Below are 23,331 nucleotides of genomic sequence, written 5' to 3'. Positions count from 1 at the left end.
GAGACGCTTTCCCACCCCTTATTAATGCCATTATTAGAGGATCCGAAGATGGAGCTGAAAACATTCCTCCTACCCCTGCGTTTAGGCCTGTTAACTGCATTTCACCAAAGTGCTGAGGTAAATATTTTCACCATAAGAGTTTTACCTCCATCTGTTTCCTCTTTGGTTTGACAGTCTATTTTTTTGTAACCGTTGTCGAAACTGTAAAAAGACTACCTCACTGGGCGTCTTTACAAATTTAAACGTGCCCTTGAAACAAGGTCAAGGCGACGTTTACACTTTGGACGCATTTGGTTCATAAATGGCAAATGGACAGCACAAACCTAATCGTGCTTGCAGTTGTCTCCACCGTTGTAGGGAGGGTAGCCTACAACACAAGCCATCTGGGTGTTAAGCGTTGCTGTTGTGAGAGGAAAGTGTTTAAAGTCATTCATCAAAGCAAATGGGTTATCAATCAACAGTCAGAATTGCAGGCAGCACAATAAACTATTTAGCAAAAGGCCACTCGTTAGCCATGGCCTGCTTTGTCATTTGAGGAGCAGTGGTATAAAACCTAGACTGCAGGCTGTGTATTTATGTAAGCATGCCAGTGAACATATTGAATAAAGTTGGCTATTACAGATACCAATATTTCTGTGATCAGATTGATGATAGCTCAATAGATAAATTGACAGAAAATACTTTTAATAACAGTAATTGCATGCCTCACATTTTACATTAATAAATTACCACGACTTTTAAATTATTATAAAAGAATTGAACTTACTCATTGCTACTCATATCCTACAAGGCCATAAGTGCAATGCCAACAATCAGCCATTACACAATGTAACTTTAACTGTGTTTTTTTTTCTCTAATTCAACATCTCCCCATAAAGCTGTTTATTCACAACATTTGGTTTCTTTTCACTTAAGAAATATAAATACTATTATATGGGTGTGCCATGACCTAGTTAAGACAAAGATGGATTCCAGGCAGAGGAAAAAAGGCTCAAAATGTCACAGGGTATTACATCCAGTACATTCTCTTCCTTCTTCTCAATCCTTTAAAAGGAGGAATCATAGTTTTATCATAGTCCGTGAGAGATGAGGAAATCAAGTGTAAGATCCCTTTTGGAACAAAGGAAACCCATATAGGCCATTGAGTCCTGTTTTAGGAAAATGGCTGCCGAGAGCGCTCAGCCCCCTCTCTCTGCTCTCTGTTGAAGGACTCCTGAGCCGTGCTTCTAATAGCAGACAGCTCCTCTGCTGCTGCGCTCTGATTGGCCCGCCGAGCTGCCGCTGTTAACCAGCCAATTGCCCGAGCACTGCAAAACACCAGGCAATGTCAAACATAATCCAGTTTGTTCGACAATACACAGTTCGCAAAAATAATTACATGAGAAATCCACACGGGTTTAATTATATAATTAAAAGGTCCACTGTTTTTAAAAACCTTGTAAAGGATCCGCACAACGGTTTGGCACCAGTTTGTTGTTCTGGATTAGACGAATTGACAGAGAAAGAGACTTCCAACGCATTCCAACGGTTACAGCCTGACTGATTAATTCAACTCCTTAGCAACCGAGTTTTGTGTTAAAATCCTATTCTCCTGTTAGACGTTTCACATTAGCAGTCAACAAACAGCTCAACAGGAGTCCCCATTTGTTTGTTTTCGAATATGGCCCGACATGTTTGAATTTATGACCACAGGTCTGTACACAAAAACCTGCGACCAAATCATTCCTATTAGCATTTAGTGGCAGTTAAGAAGATATTGCCCCTGTGTCTATCTTGTTTGCCATTTGGGTAAATGCAGTCGGCAGATTCCACACACAATTATTTAGCTGTTTAGCGACACAAAGCTGTTACCATGCCCATAATGATCTCATGTATACATACGAACGTTACTATCTGAGTTGTTTAAAACATTACAAGTGTATACAAGGCAATAGCTTCGTTAAATGAGCGGTGGAAATAGAAAGAAGTTTGTGACGAAAGTGCGACTAGCATCGGCGGTGGGCAAGCCTAGCGGTGTATTGTGGGAGAGACAGAAGCTACAGACCAGTGGCACACAATATGTGTTGGCTCTCGCCGTAAAGGAGGCAGTATTCTTCAAGCTAAATCATGTAATGTAAGCGGCGAAAGGAAAGCGATTTCGTCTTTTCATCAATTAAAGAAAAATCACTCGATCAGACGAACCATGTCCAAGCCAGGGGAGAGAAACAGATTGAACGAAGACCATGGCAGAAAGCAGAGTTCAAGTAAGCTTGTTCTTTTTTTTCCTCTTTCTCCAAGCCCTCCTAATGCCTGTTTTCCGTAACTGGGATATATGCTAGATCCCGTTTTCGCTCTCTCACTTGGGTTACCCCTACCACCAAAGCCATGCATCTGTACCGTTTGGCTGTTAGAAAGTGTTGGGGGCTGGTAACGGGACCGTGTTTAGCGTTGCCTCACGATAGCTCTTCTCTCCTTGTCGCTGCCTGTCGTTTCAGGTTTGGCGAACGGCATGGACAGTCATCCCGTCTGCGGCTCGGCGGAGAAGCGGAGTCACCACTGGAGAAGTTACAAGTTGATCATCGACCCGGCGCTGAAGAAGGGACCGCACAAACTGTATCGCTACGATGGACAGACTTTCAACATGCCCGTAAGTGGACCGCCTTTGACGCGGCTGCAATAGCAACGGAGTAGCCGACCTCCATGATAGGTTACAATGTGGCTGGGTTGCCGTCGCCGGCCACGGGCATGTTCCAGCATCTTGTACCTCGTGTCGGAGGTGTTCATTTTAATCAAACACCGCGTCCGGTTTGTGTAAAACTACTTTGCAACAAGTTCTCGCCGTGTGAAGTTGTGAATGGGATGGATAACAGTATTGTGTGTGTCCCCCCCCTCCTCTCCTGCAGAACCCCGGGATGCCACCAGTGGACATCGTCCGAGACCCCAGGATCGGTCGTCTCTGGACTAAGTACAAAGAGACCGACCTACCAGTGCCGAAATTTAAGGTATCTACTCTGACAGAAAGTGTGACGCTAGCTTTTTCCTTGTGGAAAAGGGGTGCTGTCAAAAGTTGCAGACACACCCCCCTCACTCATCTCTGGGATGTCGAGTGAAAGTATGATTGTCGGAGGGCTGTTAAAACCAAAATAACATGCACTGCTCTGATGCCTGCAGAGGGCTGACTGGATTTGCATGTTCATCGTAACTACTCTGTACACTGTTGTTCTTATCGCAGCTGTCAGAAATGACCCCACATGGTGCAACATTAACCCGACGGCACTTATTAAAGTATCTCCTCTCATTCTTCTTCCAGATCGATGAGTGTTATATCGGCCCCGTGCCTCCAAAGGAGGTGACATTCGCCAGGCTGAACGACAACATTAGGGAAGGATTTCTTACCGACATGTGCAAAAAATTTGGAGAAATCGAGGAGGTCGAGATCTTGTACAATCCGAAGAACAAAAAGCACCTGGGAATAGCCAAAGTTGTTTTTGAGACCGTGAAAGCCGCCAAAGTGGCCGTGCAGTCGCTTCATGACACGTCTGTTATGGGAAACATCATCCACGTGGAGCTGGACCCGAAAGGTAAACAGAGTCAGCCATTCAAGGGAAAGACGTGTAACCTACATTTGTGCACGATCGAGCCTGTTCTCTGCTGCAGGAGCAAAACAACAATCAAGGTGAAACGCTCCCTTGTTTTGAATTATTAGGAGGACAGCAGTCACGTGTGTAAATGTACGTGTGTTGCCTGGTAACGTGGGATAATTGAATTTCATTGAATGTTTGCCTGCTCCCACAAGCCCAGAGCTGAGGGTGCTGTGTACTCCCACTGTGTATAATTTCAGACCTGTAAACAAACACAAACCAATGTGTCGGAGTCCTCTCCCCTTCAGGTTGTCTCTGAGTCATTTAAACACTGAAATATTAGTTAGTTCTTTCAGAGTTAAGATTGAAAGACTCGGCTGTTGTTTTTGACTGATGCAGAACAGCAACTTTAATTCATCTTAAGATAATGGAGACTGGCAACAGTTTTGCATTTGTGCTCGTTTAATCAACAAAATAATGACTGTTGCTGATGTTATTAATCACGATGTGTACAGATTTTTACTGGCTACACAAGTGCTATTCTCTGGAATTATTCCCACATTTTATTTTTTTAAAAGAGTCTAAATAAGAATTGTAGTAAGGGAGTGTTGCATTTTGGGTAGGGTACGTTAAATCTATTGAGACATGTTTGAGCCATGTTATTATTGCACCTATGTATCACATATAACATTTCAGATTACCATATGTACATTAACAATATTTATTGCATAACATAATTGAGTTTTACAGTTTACAGATCACATTTAGGCAGGCATAAACAATATAGAATATTAGTTAGTAAGGCTCCTTCTCTTTTCAAAATAATTGGGATGTGTCTACTTAGAAAGGGAAGTGTATGCTGCCCCTCTACAAATGTTTAGATTTAGGTTCAGCTACCATTGAATAATCACTGGTATTTAAATCATGCCAGATTAGTTTCAATAAAGCCTGCTGGCATTAAGCCTGCTTTGTATAGACTTGGCCTCAGTCCCACACATGTTTACCGTTCTGCAGGTGAGAATCGCCTTAGGTACTTCCAGCTCCTGATGAATGGCACCTACACTCCGCGGACCCTGCCTGTTGGTGGAGAGGAGGCCAGAGAAGTTTCCCCTCGAAGCCTGGCAGAAGCCTTACTGGTAAAGTTGTTGGGTTTTTTTCTGTTCATGGTTGTGGTTTATGTGAAATCACTCCCTTAACGGTGACAGTGGGAGTTAGATAATAATATAATTTAGTACAGTCTGCTGGTTTTTGCAAGGTCAGCCTGGAGAACAGTTGCATACTATTGTGTAGTGGTGATTACTGAATTGTAGTGTTACTTTGTAGAAATAAACCAACTTGCCAATCTGAGCTGACGTCTATCTCTAATGCATTTTATCAGTGCAGCAGGTGGTGGAGTAGAGCAGAGGAAATGTTATCCAGACCCTTGCCTGTGGACTGAAATCACAAAGCCATTGAAATGTGCACTTTGGCCTTGTAGCATAACATCACCCAGGCATTGTGCCTAAATACTCTTATCAACTAGTTCTAGATCTTTAGAGGTGTATGCTGTGAAATTAGTCATCTGTGGGAAAATTATTACTATTTATCATGACTGCATTGAAGTTACAACCTAAAGACATTCTCAACAAAATGCCAAGGGTCTTTTTTAGTTGTGGTGGTGGAGGTTTGATTTCCTGTTTGTTTCTCCTCTAAGGCCTGTGAGCCCATCCGCAGGTTGTCGGAGAGCAGCGTGTCTGCTGTTGGAGGAACATTGCCACCCAGCAGCTCCACCACTCCTCTGTCCCTGGAGACGGGCTACTCCAGCCTAAGGCAGGACACACCCCAGTCCCAGGGTACCCCTCATACCCCACGCCAGACAGGTACGCCCTTCTCTCAAGACTCCAATTACTCCAGTCGGCAGTCCACACCCGCGTACCAGTCCAGCCGGCCCGAGAGCTCCGGAGGTTACAAATCTCGCAGACATGAGAGTAAGTTCCAGGATGCGTACAACCGCAGACCGGAGAGGCCTCAGTACCGCAGCAACATGTACCGAAGTACGACGTCTGAACAAGGTCCCTTCAAACAGCACCAACTCACTCCACCTGAACCACCACCCTCCACCCCCTCCTTCACCTACACAGCGCCTCCCCCTGCTACACCCAACTTCAAGTCCGCCTTCTCGCCCTACCAGGCTCCTTTGCCCCCTGCGTTCCCCCCGTCAGAGCCAGCTTTCCATCACCCAGCCCAAAGGGAGGGTGAGTACCTCCGACCGCCACAGCCGCCTCTGGCAGCTGCCACTGACTTTTTGCCCATCAAGGATGGACCAGAAACTCCTCCGATCCCAGAGCCCCCACCGGAGCCCGTGGCCCATCCGACCACCCCTCCTCCACAAACACCAGAGCACTGTCCCTCACCTGGCTCCCCCACGCTAGACCCAGAGCGCAATAGCCTGGATTCCCGCATTGAGATGCTCCTCAAGGAGAAAAGGACAAAACTGCCGTTTCTGGAGGAGCGAGACTCTGACACTGAGGTGCGAATGGAGGGAAGTCCGATTTCCTCCTCTTCCTCTCAGCTATCCCCAATTCCCCCTTACATGAGCAGCTCCCAAGGTGGCCAGCAAAATTCCCGTCCCTCTAGCACAGGCTTGGAGGACATCAGTCCAACCCCACTGCCAGACTCGGAAGATGAAGAGCCAATTCCTGGAACTGCCTCCCTGATCAAGAGACTCAGCTCTCCTGTCCAGGAGAAGATGAGCAACAGTGACCTCAAAGATGGACATTTTCGAGGTCACACTCCCACTGATAAAATGGACACGGTAAGACACAGATCTTATTTTTGCATGAAACATATAAATGCCTTTTTACATTAAAACATAATAATATGCATATTTAAGTTACATTTGTGACATTTAACAGAAAACGGCACCCTAAAGTGCCAAATGTAGCGAAAATTAGCTTGTATTGATGGTCTTGATTAGTTGATAGTAGCATGGTGCTGATGTTTACTCACAGCTGTGGGTGACAGTTACACAGAGGACACAGGAAGTGAGGTCTAGTTTCAGTGCAAGGTGGTAGTAGTAAACTTTCCCTTTTTGTTTCATTCTGCCTTGTAAAGGAAGTTCCAGTTTCACAACAGCCTGTGAAAAAAGGTGTTTGCTGTTTCAGTTAACCGCTGTCTTGATGTAAATTTTTGTGCAAAGAACAAATATAATCTTAAAACGACTAATAAGTGATATTCGTGTGAGAACTACCGTTTTAAAAAAACAAACCAAAAAAACCCCAACAACTATTTGTTAGCACAGCAGTCTCTGAATATGCGTATAAAAGATATAAAATTCCTTGTTAGCGCAGTTAAACAGTTGACATAAGTTATGAATGAAAAGTTTTAGATGCATAACTTGCATCCTTACAGATACCTTCACATTCATATGTAGTTGATCTCCTTGTCTCACAGTAACACAATCTGGCTCGTGATGTTGTATTTCTACACTTTGTGCTGTGCTTTAAAAGGAGAAATAAGAGCTGTTCTGCTGTTGGGGAATTGAACACTCTTGTTTCCTCTTTCTGACACTCACCACACGCTCACATCGAGAAAAACACAGTTTGGCTGTTAGCCCCATTCAGCACCACACTTCCTGGTTTTGCTGAACCTGACAGTCAGGATTGGCTGTAGCGTCTCACAGCTCACATTTCAGGTTATCACAAAGCAAGCACTGCAAACAGGTCATTTGGATAACGACGCCACTCCCATGCTTGAGTTTACTCTACTTAGTTTAATTTCTGCAGCAGTTGTGACAGACATCGGTTTATAATACTAAACAGCAGGGAAGAGAATTCATTACTGATGCGTTTAATGGTGCAAGTCTTGCATTCATATTACCTACTATGGTTTTAGGAATAAATAGTTTTGATGCCTGGAGCAAACAGCTCTGTTTGGAAACATGCTGACCAACCACATGGGTCAGTTGTGTTTGGCTATGCTAGCACGAATACTTTGAATTCAGATCAGCCCTTAAATTATTTGTTGCTCACTCACAACTCACTCACTGAGTATCAAACCTCAGTACTTTTAGTACTGAGCAAAAATTCTGTAGGTTGGCATCGGATGCCCTGTCAGATTAGTAATCTTGTTGACTTATTCTTTATACAGATTTTTTTTTTCCTGATTTAAATATTTAAAAATCTGCCAATTTTATTCAGGCAAAGTTCTTGTGTGGCTGCGTGCTTAAACATTTAACATTTGAGAACTTAAGCTTCTTTTGTTAAATTAAAAAAAAAGTGTTTGTAGACATAGAAATGTTTGGTTTTTTTCAAAGTAAGGTATCCAAATAAAAATTATTGATTTAGTATTGTTACTAAATATCAGGTATTGTATCAGAACTAGTACTGAAAAATGTCAAACTATACCCATAATTATTGTTAAAGCTCAAAACTCAAAGTTCACTTATCCTGAGCTTTTCGATCTTCTCTCAAGGCCTCCATAAGTAGACTGCGTTTGCTCAGTTGTCATGGAGATGAAAAGGGCAGATGATTGTACTTGTGTAACCTGTGAAAAATAGATGTTGACCTTGCATAGTCCTGACAGGCTGTCCCTTTTCACACAGGGTCATCAGTCGTCAGGAGAAGACATGGAAATCTCTGACGATGAGATGCCTGGGACTCCAATCACCGGGGGAGACTGTGGCAAGGGCATTGTTGTAAACTCTGCTGTGTCCCCGATGCAGACCATGTCCATCCCTCCTCCCGGCTTCCCCCCTCTGCCACACCAGGCTGGCTTCCCGATGCCGCATCATCACCTGCCCCCTCACTCTGCTGTCCCAGGACATCCTGCTCACCTGGCCGGTCATCCTGGAGTGCCTCCCCATATGCTGCCACACATGGGTCCCTACCCTCATAGCATGATGCCACTGGTGCAAATAGAGCTGATGAACTGCTTGCGGTGGGAGCAGTGGAGCACCGTTCCCATGTCCTTCCAGATGCAGCAGCAGATGCTGAGTCGCATGGCTCAGACTAGAGGGCCCTATCCTTATCCACATTTCATGGACAGTGGTGCGTCAGGGCCTTTTGGGGGACCCTACCCGCCTCTGTCTATGGGTGCTACACCTGCTAGTGGCGCAGGAGCACCCGGACAACAATGGCAGCATCCCAGTATACCAAAGTTCAATCCTACTGTTCCTCCTCCTGGATATGAGACTAAAAAGGAGGATCCCCACAAGGCCACTGTTGATGGTGTGCTGCTAGTCATTGTCAAAGAGCTGAAGGCCATAATGAAGAGGGACCTCAACCGCAAAATGGTGGAGGTGGTGGCTTTTAGAGCCTTTGACGACTGGTGGGATAAGAAGGAACGCTCAGCAAAGGTAAGTTATTCATTTTACTGTCCAAGATACAAATATGTTACAATGTTACCTAGAGAAGCAAAGAGAGCTTATATCCACTCATGCACAGTATGTGTGGGGAAAAATATACTTGTACTGACTTTCTGACTATCTGTACCTCCTGTTAAATAAATTGGCAAAACAGTCTAATAAGGTCCATATTATATGATTTAATTATATATAATAGAAGCCATGAATTGCAGTGACATCAAGAACCTTTGAGTTTGCATTGCAGCACAAATGTTCATGATGAACAACAATTTATCAATTAAAACATGATGCTTTTTGCAGATTATTAAAAAAGAAAAAAACCTATGTAGTTTTAGCTTATGTATCTCCAACCAACATTCACACGAATCTTGTATTTTTAATAAATAAAATCATTTTAACAAGTGCCACAAAAACTCAGCTGATAATTCTGACAGTTTGAATGAAAAAAGGTGTTGGAAACATTTTACAAGGATTCTGACCGATTTATGGTTGTGTTGCTGTGATGCAAATAGCACTGAAAAGATGACTCAGTTAATCAAGTACATTTAAATTTTTTAATTTTCTCAAATGGCTGACTTTTTTTTGTATTGCTCAGTATAATAACAGGGTTTAATAACTACCTAGCAATAAAAATAATATTCTTTTTTTCCCCAGGCATCTTTGACTCCAGTGAAGGGTGCGGAGGCGAAGGAAGAAGAAAGACCCAAACCCAAAGAGACCATGGGTTCAAGTCTGCTGGAAAACTGGAACAAGGGCGAGGGACTGGGCTACGAGGGAATGGGCCTGGGAATCGGTTTGCGAGGAGCCATCCGCTTGCCCTCCTTTAAGGTAAGCCTCGAAATTAGTTTCTTTTGTTCTCGACCAGTTGCACTGCCTGTTGGTGTTTAATGGTTGCATGTTGTGTTCAGGTGAAAAGGAAGCCTGAGGCTGCAGCAGCAGGGGACAGTAAACGAGCCCGACCCTCCACTCCAGTGGATGACGAGCTGGAGGATGAAGGTAACCCTCTACTATCAATACAGCAGACCAAATACTCTGGTCTACACATTCACACTCGCAAGTCTCTCTTCTTTTCCTGGCGTTATGAAATTGCCAATAGCTAATTTATCTGGTTAATTTCTGTCAGACCGGGATCGAGACCCAGCTGAGCTCCCCTCGGACGATTCCAAAATGGACGCCGACAGTATGTCAGCAAAGCGGCGACACTCGCGGCCACTTGAATTGGACAGTGAGGGAGAGGAGGAGGTGGACACCTCAGGGAAAGAGGAGGAGTCATTGTCCGACAGGGAGGAGCCTGATGAAACAGAGGCTACCGATAGGCTGTTGTCAGGCAAAGTAAGCCCTCTTATAAATTACCATTCACTGTCTGTCTGTTGGATTATCTTTCACATAGTGTGCATTGAATATTTGTGCATTTTGTGTACATTTTTATGATTTGTGATCATCTCTTAGGAGAGTGGCGATGAGGAGGGTGATGATGAAGATGAGGGAGACTCATCCAGTGAGAGTGCTTCCTCAGATTCGTCTGATGACGGTACTTTAAATATCAGACAGCAACAGTTGGTTGGTTTTTTTTGTGTTTCCTGTAATTTATAATTTTTTTGCCCCATTTCTTGCAGAAGCCGAGAGTTCAGCGTCCTCCAAGGCCAGCTCAGACTCCTCAGGAGAAAGCGAAGACTCCTCTGAGTACGAGTTAAGCTCGGAAGAGGATGAGGAGGAAGAAGAGGAGGCAGTGGCACAAGATGTGGAGCACGAAGGCAAAGAGGCCAAGACCTCCTCATCCTCTTCATCTTCTACATCTTCATCTTCTGATGAAGAGGAGGGGGAGATAGAGACCAAGGCACCAAGCCCTCCTGCGGGACGGGTTCCAGAGGATAAGGAGGACCAGGGGAGCAGGGAGCAGCTAAGCAGCAAGCCCAAACTTAGACCTCCTTGTCCTGAGGAGGAGGTAATGGAGGACCTGAAGCCACCATCACCCAAAGGCATCCCAGGTGAGTGTCTGCTCCTAAATCTGTATTATTCAGGTCAAACAAGTATAATTTCAACAAAGGTATTTATCATTTTGAAGCATTGATGTCAGAAGTTAAATAAACATGGTTTCTTGTCTTGTAGTCAAAGAGCGAGACATCAGTGTAGACGGCAACATTCCTGTGGTGAAGTCTGAACCTCAGGAGCATGTAGCGAACCTTCGGCCACCCACTCCCACAGGCGCCCTGCCCGACAGCGACCAGGAGACAAGAGCCGAAGGTAAAGCAGAGCCCGAGGAAGTAGTCTGCACCCCCGTTCGATTAGCCCCATCCCACTTAGATGCAAACACACCTGTCTCCGCATCTTTAATGCACCTCCCTCTCCCTCCTCACCTGGCAGTAGACGGTCGTTCCCTCATTCATCCACCACCTGGTCCCCTGCCTGACTTCCCTCAGCGGGCCAGGCTGCCCACAGACGAGGATATCCCCCGCACGCCGGGCAGGGACCTGATGGAGCGTGCCCGAAGTCTGGGCAAGTCCCAGAGCACGGACACGGTGCCCATCACACCTGGTAGTGAAGGCCCGCTGACGGGCAGCAGCCTGTTGCTTAGCTCCCCTCACATCCCCGGTAGTCCCTTTTCCTACCCTGCACAGTCCCCTGTCCCTAGTGCCGGAGTCCCCCGTACTCCAGGAAGAGACTTAACCTTCACCCCTGTCTTCCCTGACCCCACAGCACTGATTCTTAATAGGAAAATATCCTCTGAGAGCCTGGACGATAGACCTGTTTTTAAGGAGCCGCCCATCAGCGCCCTGCCTAACCAGGCCCTGTCAGCTGGAACAGAGCATTCAGCCAGTGTCCCTGAAGATCTGCCTGCTGGTCTCACTGTAGACGTCCCTGTGCCATCAGATACTGCCCCATCAAAGAGGAAACCTGGACGACCCAAAGGCAAAAAGACCCCAGCTGTCTCCACAGCTGATGAGTCTTTGGAGCTCTCATCTGAGTCCACCCCACTGCCTCACGATGCACATCTCGGCGATCTATCCACGCAAATGACGTCTGCCAAGTCCCCAGACCACCCGAGCCTGGACTTCCGGGAAGGAGAGGTGGAGCCTCAGGTGGTCCTGCCTGCCGAAGACGACTTCCTGTCCTACGAAGATGAGGCACCTGTGGCCGTGAAACCTACACGGAGGGCGCGGCGAGGCTGGGAAGAGTTGCTGCTGGGCAGCCTGTCCCCCGTCACTTCGCCTCCCCGGTCGTACTTCACCCCACGCACTGAGTTTGAGGAGATGACCATCCTGTATGACATCTGGAACGAAGGCATAGATGAGGAGGACATGCGGCTTCTGCAGATCACTTATGACAAGATGCTCCAGCAGGATAACGGCAATGACTGGCTCAACGACACGCTCTGGGTCAACCATCCTTATATCCTTTACTGCTTGACATCAGCTGATTTACACCAAATGTTGTCATCAATAACATTAATCTTTATGTATATGTCACTTTTTGAAACAAAGTGCTCCACAAACTACAAATTATTTAGATAGATAGATTGAGATAATAAGTGTATTATTTTCTTTTTTAAAGTTGTTTTGCACCGTGTATCAAATAGCAGCACCCTCTGGTGGTGAAAATTAGGAACTCTTTGGCTGGTATTGAGTATCTGCTGAGCTTCAGAAGTGTTGTGGCATCCCAGCTGTGATTCAAGGCTTTTGCAGTTTCTTCCTTGACTTCCCTGCACCTACCAACATCCCTGGAGTGAAGAAAAAGAGAAGAGACGACGGCATGAGGGATCACATGACCGGCTGTGCGCGAAGCGAGGGATACTACAAGATCGACAAGAAGGACAAGATCAAGTACCTTCAGAGCACAAAGTTGCAGTCAGAGGAGCCGCCGGTCGACACACAGGTGGGCTGCAGAGAACAGATTGTGATGCTTGATTTACCTATAGTGAAAATGTACAAAGAAAACATCAGAGGCATAATGAATGACCACATCTAACTCCATCTTCTCTCTGCAGGGTATGAGCATTCCTGCACAGGTCCACGCCTCTTCCAGAGCTGGCTCGGAGCGGCGCTCGGAGCAGCGACGTTTGCTGTCATCGTTCGCATGTGACAGTGATCTGCTGAAGTTCAACCAGCTGAAGGTAAACACAATCAAACAGAACTTTGCTCCAGGGGGCAGTTTGATTCACCCTGAATTTTATAAAAGGAACAGTAAACAAGAACAGAAGACAGACAGGCACAACAAACAGACAGTTGTCAATGCAAGTTTTGTCATCTTAAAAAGTCAGTTGAATGTCTGCTTTCCTGATGCTTAGAAGTGACACTTGGCTCCCCTTTTCTCTTTCAGTTCCGTAAGAAAAAAATCAGATTCTGCAAGTCACACATCCACGACTGGGGTCTATTTGCCATGGAGCCCATTGCTGCTGATGAAATGGTGATCGAGTACGTGGGACAGAACATCAGACAGGTGAGAGGCAGATGATTGGTTCATTTGAAGTGGGTTTTTTGTGGGTATGTAAACAAGTATGACATTTTTACAAATCGATCATTCTACTTGCATTCATCTGACTCTCAAAGTTTCTTATTAGCCAAAAATATAGATATATATTTTACATTTACTTTTCCAGGATAACCAGGGCTATTAGATAAAGAAGAAATATTTGATGTGAATAATTGCATTCAAGATTTATGATGGATTATACTGTGTATATCTAGACTTCAGGTTTGCATAGAAAATTTCTATTGCAAATTTAAATTTTCAACAGGCAAAAATAATTTTATAAAAATAAAAAACTAGTGCAACAACAAACCTTTAGTCAAAGTAACTTTTATTTAGGTTTTACTCCAGTCGAACGAGATCACAAACTTTTCTGACTTCATAGGGGTCAGCATGTGAATAGTTAACTAAAGCATCATAACCAATAAATAACACAGGAAACTATATAGTGAACTAGGGCTGCATGATTTGGTAAAAAATCGTATTGCGATTATTTTGACAGATATTACGATTGCGATATGATTCACGATAAGTGAGAATGATCATTTTTGCATCACAATTTTCATTTTCATTGGAAAAAACTATTAAAATCATGATGTGACATTTCTGTACCAAACAAACATGTTTTCTTCCATCTGGAGAACAAGATTTATAGGCCAGGGCATCTCTGCCGCACTACAGTACTTCATTGTAATGCTGTTTTGTCACACATTTTACCTTTATCAAAAAATTGCAGCTTCTGTGATTTGGATATTGCACTTGACCATATTGCGATTTCGATAATATTTCGATTAATTGTGCAGCCCTATAGTGAACTCTATACAGCCTTTGAGAATGGCACACAACCAAACTTTGATGCGCACATGTTGCTTGGACTGCTAGGACCAGAGCTATTGATGTGTTGACTGATGGCGAAGCGACACCATTGCAGTGGCAGTGGAGACCCAGTGGCTTTCTATGTTAGATAAAGCTATTAGTTTCCTTTTAAAGCTATCAACCTTCTAACAAGTGACAATCTTCCATTGGCAGGTGATTGCGGACATGCGGGAGAAGCGCTACGAGGAAGAGGGCATCGGTAGCAGCTACATGTTCCGTGTTGACCACGACACCATCATAGATGCTACGAAGTGTGGCAATTTTGCCCGTTTCATCAACCACAGCTGCAATGTAAGACAACATCTGCATGGGTGCTCCTTTTGTAAAAGCTTCAGCAAACATATTCTAATTATATCTGTATTTTCTTTGGTCTTCTCTTTCAGCCTAACTGTTACGCAAAGGTCATCACAGTGGAGTCTCAAAAGAAGATTGTGATCTACTCCAGACAGCCCATTAACGTCAACGAGGAGATCACTTACGACTACAAGTTCCCCATCGAGGACGAGAAGATCCCCTGTTTGTGTGGGGCAGAGAACTGTAGGGGAACGCTGAATTAACATCCACTTGAGGTCAATCCTCTCCAGGGTGTAAAAGTGCTGTCCTTAAACTTCATTCAAGTTTCCCAGACACGCACAGTATGTCGAGACCCTGGGCGAGGAGGAAGTGAAGAGGGAAGGTTTTATTTGGGAGAAGAAACTTGCATAGAGTTCAGCTTCCCGTGTGGCACTCTTCACATATTTAACTCTAGATTGTTTACGATTTATGGTGCTCTTGAAATGAAAAACGCATAGTTTTCTATGTCTGCCAGTGACCCAAAATTTATTAAACACTTGACTTGCTGGTGCAGCATTTACCCCCCCTCCTCCTCCTCCTCCTCCTCTCAGTGACGGACAGTATTTCAGCATGGTTCCTTCCGCATCCAGTCCTGGTTTGTACAGTTTTACACTTTTTCCTTCTCATTTGTCTCATAAGCTTTACGTACACCACACGTGGTACAAGAAAAACACAGAATCACATGTTCAGCTGCTTACTAACACTGTCGAGACGCACAAGCCCACCAGGAAAACACCTCTCTGTGGGTGAAGAAGTGGTCGGCACATGAGCAGATGGCAGACGTTGCTGTTTCCACCCAGCAGCATGCGGGATGGCGGTGGAGTGTCGTGGCCCGCCACGGACTGCAACCCTGCTTTCTCGCTCCTACCTCCTCTGCACCAGTTTTCTTGGAAATAAATCAAACTAATAAAAAAAAAAGAAACTCAAGCAACAAAAATCGTTAAATCCTGCCACAAAATCTGGAATATTTGGATATCACACCTGCTTTCACCAGCCAATAACGGATCATGCTGCTTCCTATTAGTTTATGCAAAAAGTTAAAGATGGCGTGTAAAATTTGTATTAATGATATTCCAGTGTTTTCCAGTTTTGTTTAGGTAGATTTCTTCTTGCTTGTTTTTTTCAAAGACACTATATTTGTGTGTTTGTGTGTGTCAGGCTTCTGATTGAGATAATTTATCATCATATCTTTTGTGTGTATATGTGTGTGTGTGTGTGTGTGTGTGTTTGAGTGAATGTGAGTGCACTGCCCCCTGTAGGCCGCAGCGCAGAAGGCTGACCAATCATGCAAAGCAAGAAAATGTAATCAGTTTCTGTCTACATCCACAGGGCAGCGTTTGAAAATACCTGTGAAACTAAGTTTTCAGCTTTGGAAGAAATAATTCGTTCTCATTTTAAGTGCCATATGAATGTGAAACTGTCTGTTTAACCTGAGCAGGCAGGTGATTTTCGGGAGCTGTCACCTGGAGCTGTGTTCACATGCACGTGCAAAGAATTGCTGCCTTTTTTTTTTCACCGCTGAGGGTGTTTGATGTTTCGGCTTCCTTCATCTGTGCCTGGGGGTGACCGTCTCATGTTTGTGTGCTCATAGATTCCTCTTCAACTGCAACACTTATTACTCTACCAGTGTTCAATGTTTGCTGCGAGACAGAAGTGTTTCTGCAACCCAGCAGACCTCTGCCCCGTAGTCCGCCAGGGTTGTTCTTTCTTTATAAAAGTCATTAAGATAAAAAAAAAATATTTGTGAATGCACTCGAGGCTTGCACTTCTGCTTTACCCCAGTCGCCCCTTCAAGACCACGTCAGTCATTGCTTTTCATTCAGTTGGATTGATTATGGAGATTTTTCTTTCTTTTTTCACCAGTGATGTTTATATTGTATATGATTACTTGTACAGAAGATCTAAAGCTTTTTTATCTTCACAGGGGTAACACTTTTAAGATGCATCTCTCTTTCTCTCTTTTTTTTTTTAACAAAAGACTGAGTATTTAAGAATATTTTCAGGGATCTGTAAAAGGAATCTGAGGGTTTAAAGGGTTGTTTATTTAAAAGAAAAAGGTCCACTGTGTACAGGAAAAGTCTCCACCTCCCTTTCGAAAGATTGTTTCTTGTAGAAACGTCTTCATTTTCTGCCCATTTGCTTTGTAATCCTAAAATATGTAAATACTGTAACTGTGAATAACTATATAAATATATATATATATTTTTGTTCCCTGGGATTTGCTACACGAATACAGCTCAGAGATCTATGTAACATATGAGGTGAGCGATGAGCTGGTAGCAGGAAATTCAGCTTGTGTCAAGCTTTGTTTTTTTAATTTTGGTTGTAAATTCTATGAAAAGTTGTTTGCGGTGTGGAGAAAAAAAACAAAGGTGCAGAATCGGCATGGGAAGAGGATTGAAGCATCAGCCTGTTTCTCATGTCTATTTATTACACAACAAATGTATGAAAAAGGAAAAAAATGGAAATAAAGCAATTTTGCATACATCCATAAACAGTGGTTGTTTTTCATGAAGCACAATGTGACATGAGATGAAATGAAGAAAACTTATTCATCGATGGATGATCATCTGAAATAAATAAGTTTTCATCAGTGGAAACAGTAGGCAGCAGCTGACCAAACAATGACTCTGTTTCAGGCTGGTTTGATCGAGGACCCGGTCATGTGATTCACTGTCCTCCACCAAACACACACAGCCAGTCACAAATGAAAGCTTCACCAGTACAGTTTATAACAAATGTAAAAGTAAGCAGGACATATTTGATCAAAAAAGATTGGTTCCACTTAATGTCGATTCTTTATATGTGATGTAATCCAGGATGCAGGAATAAGAAACCATGTGACACGGACAACAGCGTTTTCCTCCCAACCAGACTCTGCTGATTTTTAAAGCCGTTTTTAAGTCCAAGTCAAGTCTCAGGTCTCAGATCCTTGAGGCAAATCCAAGTCAGGTCACAAGTATTCATAGCCAAAGACGTGCAAGCAGGTGGAAGTGTCGGCCTTAAGGTTAGAGAGGTTGGAGAAGCAGGCTTGTGAGTGGAAGGTCGTTGGTTCGATCCCCAGGACCTGGATAAAGATGAATGTGAACATATCTAAAAAGCATCTCAGTGAAAATAAAAAAGGCATTTCAGGTTTCTGAATGATGATCATTAAAAAGACATGTAAATATCTTTGTTTCGCTGTGTTAACAGGGCCTTCGTTACATGGCTGACACAAAATCCTTTCAATTTTAAATATGTAAAGTGTGTGGCCATACAAGACCTGCCTGACATACCCATGTTATGCTTTTCTAAAGTCACATCTTTAGAGAGTCAAGTCTCAGGTAACTTTTTGTGTTGTATGAGTCCAAGTCTAAGTCTGCAACTCTGCTGATTTCCCTCATAATTTCCTCCTCTGGTTGGAGCTGTGTCATTAATCAGTGAATTCAGCTGCTGTTTGGTTTCAGTGAAAATCTGCAGCCTGACATCACCATCACTAAACCTGGAATACACATAGTCCTGAGAGAGAGAGAGGCTTACAGTGTGTGTGGTTGTGTGTGTGTGTGTTTGTTCTGCCTCGAGGCCATGACAGGAGGAGGATGGTGTGACCACTAGCAGAGGGATGGGAGAGCGAGCGAGCAGTGAATGATATCAAACAGAGGAACACACACCTCCACACCAAGTGATCTGATTGGTCCAACGTTATCACTCCAACTGTGTTCTCTTGTTTTGTTTCCAACTCCTTTGGTAACCACAGAGGCACTTTCATGATGTCGTGTTTTTTATTGTAGCACTTTTGCTTACTTTTGTTTAAGAGACAAATTCAGGTGTAACCATTTAAACTGAAGATTCCTCTCACAGGCGGTGTGGTGTCACAGACTGCATGTGCCTGCTGGGTTGTGTTATTTTAATATTTCATGTTGTTGCTGATGCACCTTAGCCACAGATTTACAACTCACCGAAGCCTCTTTGCATAATAGTCATTGCCTCACCAAACAGGAAACAATGCAGTGAGAAAAATGTCTCTCACTACTCAAGAACAACAGCAAATGTGACACAGAACAGGATGTGTACTGTATGTTTATTGTTTGAATACCGGAAATCTATAAGTAACATAACATTGTGGACTGACATTCAAGTGTCAACCTCATCTTTGATCATTTTTCTTGCAGGTGTTTTTGCAGTTGTTCAGTGTAACCTATTCGCATACTTGAAGTCTCTACATGCTGCTAGTTTACACTGAAGCTGGTGGCAAATATACAAATGACAGAATATTTTGCATGTTAGATGCAGGAGAGGCGGCTCATTAGCAGACTATTACCTCCACTCTACTTTAGGCCCTTTCTAATGAGCTCTGCGTTCTTCCACCGGCCTTTTTCACAGCAGACATTTTGACTTGTCATAGCAGAAAAAACACAGGTGTTACTAATAACATTAACGATGGCTCTGTTCCATTTAAGTGTATCAGTGGGATATATCTGTTAATTACACCTGTGGTTTTCCTGTTATGACATGTCAAAATATCTGCTGTGAAAAAGGCCTTTTATGGGAGTAACTTGATGCAGTATCTCCATGCAGCTCACATCATGTGCTGGCGTGTTTGGAGTTATAGCTGTACTGATAATTTTCAATTCCTCTTCTATTGAAATTCCTGTTTACAAAACACTACAAGGTGAGTTAATGCCCCCACATACTGTATTTGTTCTAAACTAAAACTCTTGAGATCTGTTTTATGAAAATACTTAATATCAACAACAGCCAATTCCACTAAAACAGATTTTCATGATTAACACTTTCTTTTCGCCTTCCCCTTCTTTTTTTTAGCCATGCTAGCAGCACCTTTCATCCAGCGCCATCATCAAGTCAAGATTTTAATTTGTCCAACACTTTGTTTTATGACCAAATAGCTGCAAAACTAATGACATTCCCATCAGTCTCAGCTGTACTTTGTGTTTAGTGCTAATTAGCAAATGTTAGCATGCTAACACACTAAACTAACATGGTGAACATGGTAAACATACCTGCTAAACTTCAGCATACTAGCATTATCATTGTGAGCATGTTAGCATGCTGATGTTAGCGTTTAGCTACAGCCTCACAGCGCTATTAGCATGGCTGTAGACTCTTAACTTTTCAGTTAGACTAAATGTATCTTTTGTCTTTTACTATTATCACTCTTAAACTTTATTATTTGTGGATATACAAACATATCTGAATAAAAAGACTATTTCTGTTAGGATTGTACCTTTTCAAGAACAAGCTATGAGTGCAAAAGGCCTGCAGTCATCAATGCATACATGGCCGCCATCATAAAACACATTTCTTTGCTACCATTGCTCAATTCACATTATTTTAAACTGTTAGTAAGGAAACATAGTTTTATCAAATTTTTAAATGCACTAATGGAGTTAATCCTGCAGAGACATTTAGTAACAATTCAACATTTTACAGTACTCTTCTTCACAGTTTGTTTTTTAATATTTTTTCTTTGCTGGAGCATTCTACAGATGTGAAAACTCTACATCTAAATGTCATTTTGGAGTAAACTGAGTGGTAAAAACATGACTTCATTTTTGTTTGGCATTGCAGTGTTTCATGATTTGGACTTAACGCAGCACTAAAGTCCAGAGATGAAGCTTCCCAGCAAAAGGATTTGAAGCAGATGCAGTGACACCGCTGACCTGGGGGGGTGACCGGCCGCCCCTGCAAGGAGTTTGGCATCTTTGGACATAGAGACGACGCGACTGAAGGTGGGGTGGATGTGTCTGAAGTTGTTCTGCAGAGGTGTCACCTGCTCTGCATCATCCTCAGTGGAGAAGATCTGTGAGGTAAACTGAGCCAGCTAAGGAGAGAATATAAAAATCATGTTTATTTATAGCACTCAGGAAACCATTTATGTGTTTTTTTCCCCCAGAGAAATCACTAAAGAGACTTACTTGGGACCATGATATGTAGATGGGGACTTCATACAGAGTCCATACAACCACTTGAGAACATGGAGGGGTGGTGAGGCTGCCGTAATAACGGTAATACTGACTCATGTTGTGCTTCGGCAGAAGGCTCATCAGCGGAAATGGCTTGACTTTAGTAATTTGGCCTTGGGGAAAGATGCACAGCCATAATGAGTACAAAGTTACAAACAACACAAACAGCAGGTAGGAATTCATTTTCTAATTGTGTCCTCTAACCTTTGTAAGCAACAGAGGACAGCTTTTGTGATATGAGTCCAAAGTGCACATTGTCTGCGTAAACAACCTGCAAGAAAGGACAAGATCAGGATGTATCTGTATGAAAATAACTACAAATACTTCAATATACACATTTATTTAAACTGACATCAATAAAGAATCCAAGGACAGCAAGTCCCGTTGGATCATCCAACGCCGCTGTCATATTCGGATGGATGGACTTCATGTTGACTATGTGCATCTACAAATAAAAAGCACAGAGACATTAAAGGGAAGGCTGCACCAGTTTGCTGCAACAGTTGGTTGGTGACAGTGTAGAGCTGTCTACTGACCATACTGTACCTCCATCGGGTATCTGCGTCTGTCCACCGTGTGCTCCGAGCCGTTAGTGGCCGGGCCTCCCCAGTGGAAGTGCAGCTGGATGGTGTGGTACACATCTGGAAGACCTCCACCGCTCACCGACATGCCACTGCCAACCTGCAGCACGACTGGGAGCAACCAGAAACATGTAATCACCAACACAAATGCATAAAAGAGACAATGACATACACGTTCATGACAGTATCTGTCGTATATTCACCAGAGTGTCCATCGTTTTCGAGCGTCCAGTGGCCTGTTTGGATCACATCGAAGCCCTCCAGACGTAAAGATCCCAGAGACTCGTTTCTGGTTATCTGCTGGTCCAGATTGATTGGGGAGTGATGCTCTTCAAGTAAGGGGTGACAAGATGGGAACATGTCTCCCCATGCATAAGGATCTGAGGATGATGAAGGAACCACATAAGAACCGAATACACCAGTGACAGACAGAAGAGAAGACGTGTTCTCTACGTTAGTGGTTCTCCACCAAAGGGGTCAGGGCTTCTCCGAGGGGTCGCAAGATAAAACCTTGAGATGATTATTGTGACAGGAAAGAAGAAAAATATTGAATATGAAAGTTCATTCTTGACCTTGGAAACAGGTCAAGAAGTTGACTTTCACCACAAGGTCCATTTTGTAGCAGTTCTGGAGCTTTTGATCATATCACATGATCTTCCTCTGCAGAATTACAGACTTTAATGACTTGTCCATGTTGGCTTAAAAGTTGAGACTGAAAGTTCATTCTTGAGCTTGGAAACAGCTGACATTCTCACCACAGTCCATTTAGTCCATTTAGTAGCTATTCCAGAGCTTTTGATCATAACATGTCATCTTCATGTTGCCCAGCTGTCATGAAATTGTGCAGTAGATGTTCAAATGTTTTATTTTTCTGATTCTTCTTTCTTGTTTTGTCGACTACTGTTTCCAAGGTGAAGAGTGGGCAAACTCACTCAGAACATCTGCTGAGGAAGATTGCATGATACGATCAAAAGCTCCTAAACTAAATAGACCTTGTGGCGAGACTGTTTTGTTAAAGAAAGAAAAAAAAAAGTTGTCCTACTCAAATTTTTCTTATTTTTTCCTACTATTCTCTAATATTTGCATTTTTCTTGTGAAATACTTGATAGTTTAACCTCTTGAGTCCTCCAACATTTATTCAAATGACACAGTTGAAGGTCGCAAGAAGACGCCGCTTCATTTTAAGGGGTCACCAACCAAAAACAGTTTAAAAATAATAAATATCATCAGTTTAATTGTATAAAATCATGGTCTACTTCAGTTGACTAATGTCTTCCATTGGCTGGTAAATTATTCACCAACAAGTCAGCACATGGTGCAAATATTCGTTATATAGACCATTCACATTTTATTAAGAGACCAAGTTGCTGTCTATGTGTTTTAAAATTAAAATGTAGTTCATAGGTTACTTACCACAATGTGGCTCATTATAACAGTAGTCCTCTGGAATATAAAAATAGCAAAATATTGACAAGCATAACTTATTTAATAGGAATTACATATAAAAAATATATTTCTTGTCCTCTGAGACTCAAGCAGGACCCTCACCTGAATTTACGTGTGAAACAACAATCATCAGGAGAGCAGCAGCCCAAATCATCGTGGATCGTAGCAGCCCGAGGAATCCAGACAGGTGTCAGTATCTGAGGTAGACTGAAGAACAGTGCGAACACTGCTTAAATAGGAACGGAGGTGAAAGCCGAGTTTTATTTTCTCCTGGTGTGATGAGTGAACCGTGTCATTACCAGTCTAGTGGTCTTTTCTGATCAACAGGCTCATTGATGGAGGACAGCTTCACCCCCCACCCCCCTCCTGCTGTTGCCAGCATAGATGCACAGTGACCAGTAACAAGACCCATTCATCTCATGGGAAAGTCAGAGGATGTGTAGCGCTGAATTAAAAGGGAACAGAATATATATATATATATATATATATATATATATATATATATATATATATATATATATATATATATATATATATATGTGTGGCTGGCTTCATGTAAGGATGCTGTAAAAATGTAGCACCACTTATAACTTCTCTGAATAGTTAAAAGAAAGTAGAAACATAACATTCAAATTCAAAAAATCACTATGAAATAACACATTTAGTAAGCTTTTTAGGTTTCCCTTTTAACTCCATTTTTGCCCACCACAGTAATATTAAAGCACTGAAACACTATTTCAAATTTAAAAGTAATGCATTTT

General features: G+C 43.0%; 2 protein-coding genes across 4 annotated transcripts; one reads left to right on the top strand and one right to left on the bottom strand.

Annotated features, from left to right (window-relative positions):
* On the top strand, positions 1 to 17,077 carry setd1ba (SET domain containing 1B, histone lysine methyltransferase a). Of its 2 annotated transcripts, none has more exons than XM_044174849.1 (18): positions 1 to 117; positions 2,475 to 2,626; positions 2,883 to 2,981; positions 3,290 to 3,560; positions 4,575 to 4,696; positions 5,254 to 6,354; positions 8,143 to 8,895; positions 9,559 to 9,732; positions 9,813 to 9,900; positions 10,028 to 10,236; positions 10,354 to 10,435; positions 10,521 to 10,892; positions 11,014 to 12,294; positions 12,611 to 12,777; positions 12,890 to 13,015; positions 13,222 to 13,341; positions 14,401 to 14,538; positions 14,631 to 17,077. In XM_044174849.1, the coding sequence occupies exons 2-18, from the start codon at positions 2,489 to 2,491 to the stop codon at positions 14,802 to 14,804; spliced, it is 5,415 nt and encodes a 1,804-aa protein (XP_044030784.1). In that variant the 5' UTR covers positions 1 to 117; positions 2,475 to 2,488; the 3' UTR covers positions 14,805 to 17,077. The 2 variants fall into 2 exon arrangements, with proteins under 2 accessions (XP_044030784.1, XP_044030783.1); XM_044174848.1 differs by lacking the exon at positions 1 to 117 and adding an exon at positions 1,973 to 2,243.
* A 2,486-nt stretch (positions 17,078 to 19,563) lies between these two features.
* car15 (carbonic anhydrase 15) lies at positions 19,564 to 22,995 on the bottom strand. 2 transcript variants are annotated; one of them, XM_044174862.1, is made up of 9 exons: positions 22,870 to 22,929; positions 22,673 to 22,777; positions 22,538 to 22,567; positions 21,328 to 21,504; positions 21,090 to 21,235; positions 20,896 to 20,988; positions 20,748 to 20,814; positions 20,496 to 20,656; positions 19,564 to 20,401 (listed from the first exon to the last, which is right to left on the bottom strand). In XM_044174862.1, exons 2-9 carry the CDS (start codon positions 22,722 to 22,724, stop codon positions 20,177 to 20,179), a joined length of 951 nt encoding a protein of 316 aa, XP_044030797.1. In that variant the 5' UTR covers positions 22,725 to 22,777; positions 22,870 to 22,929; the 3' UTR covers positions 19,564 to 20,176. The 2 variants fall into 2 exon arrangements, with proteins under 2 accessions (XP_044030797.1, XP_044030798.1); XM_044174863.1 differs by lacking the exon at positions 22,538 to 22,567 and having other exon boundaries at positions 22,673 to 22,995.
* Between the last annotated feature and the right edge of the window lie 336 nt (positions 22,996 to 23,331).

The sequence above is a fragment of the Siniperca chuatsi genome, linkage group LG18 (genome assembly GCF_020085105.1).
Source record: "Siniperca chuatsi isolate FFG_IHB_CAS linkage group LG18, ASM2008510v1, whole genome shotgun sequence".
NCBI lineage: Eukaryota > Metazoa > Chordata > Actinopteri > Centrarchiformes > Sinipercidae > Siniperca > Siniperca chuatsi.
This window is presented reverse-complemented; position numbering and strand designations above follow the sequence as displayed.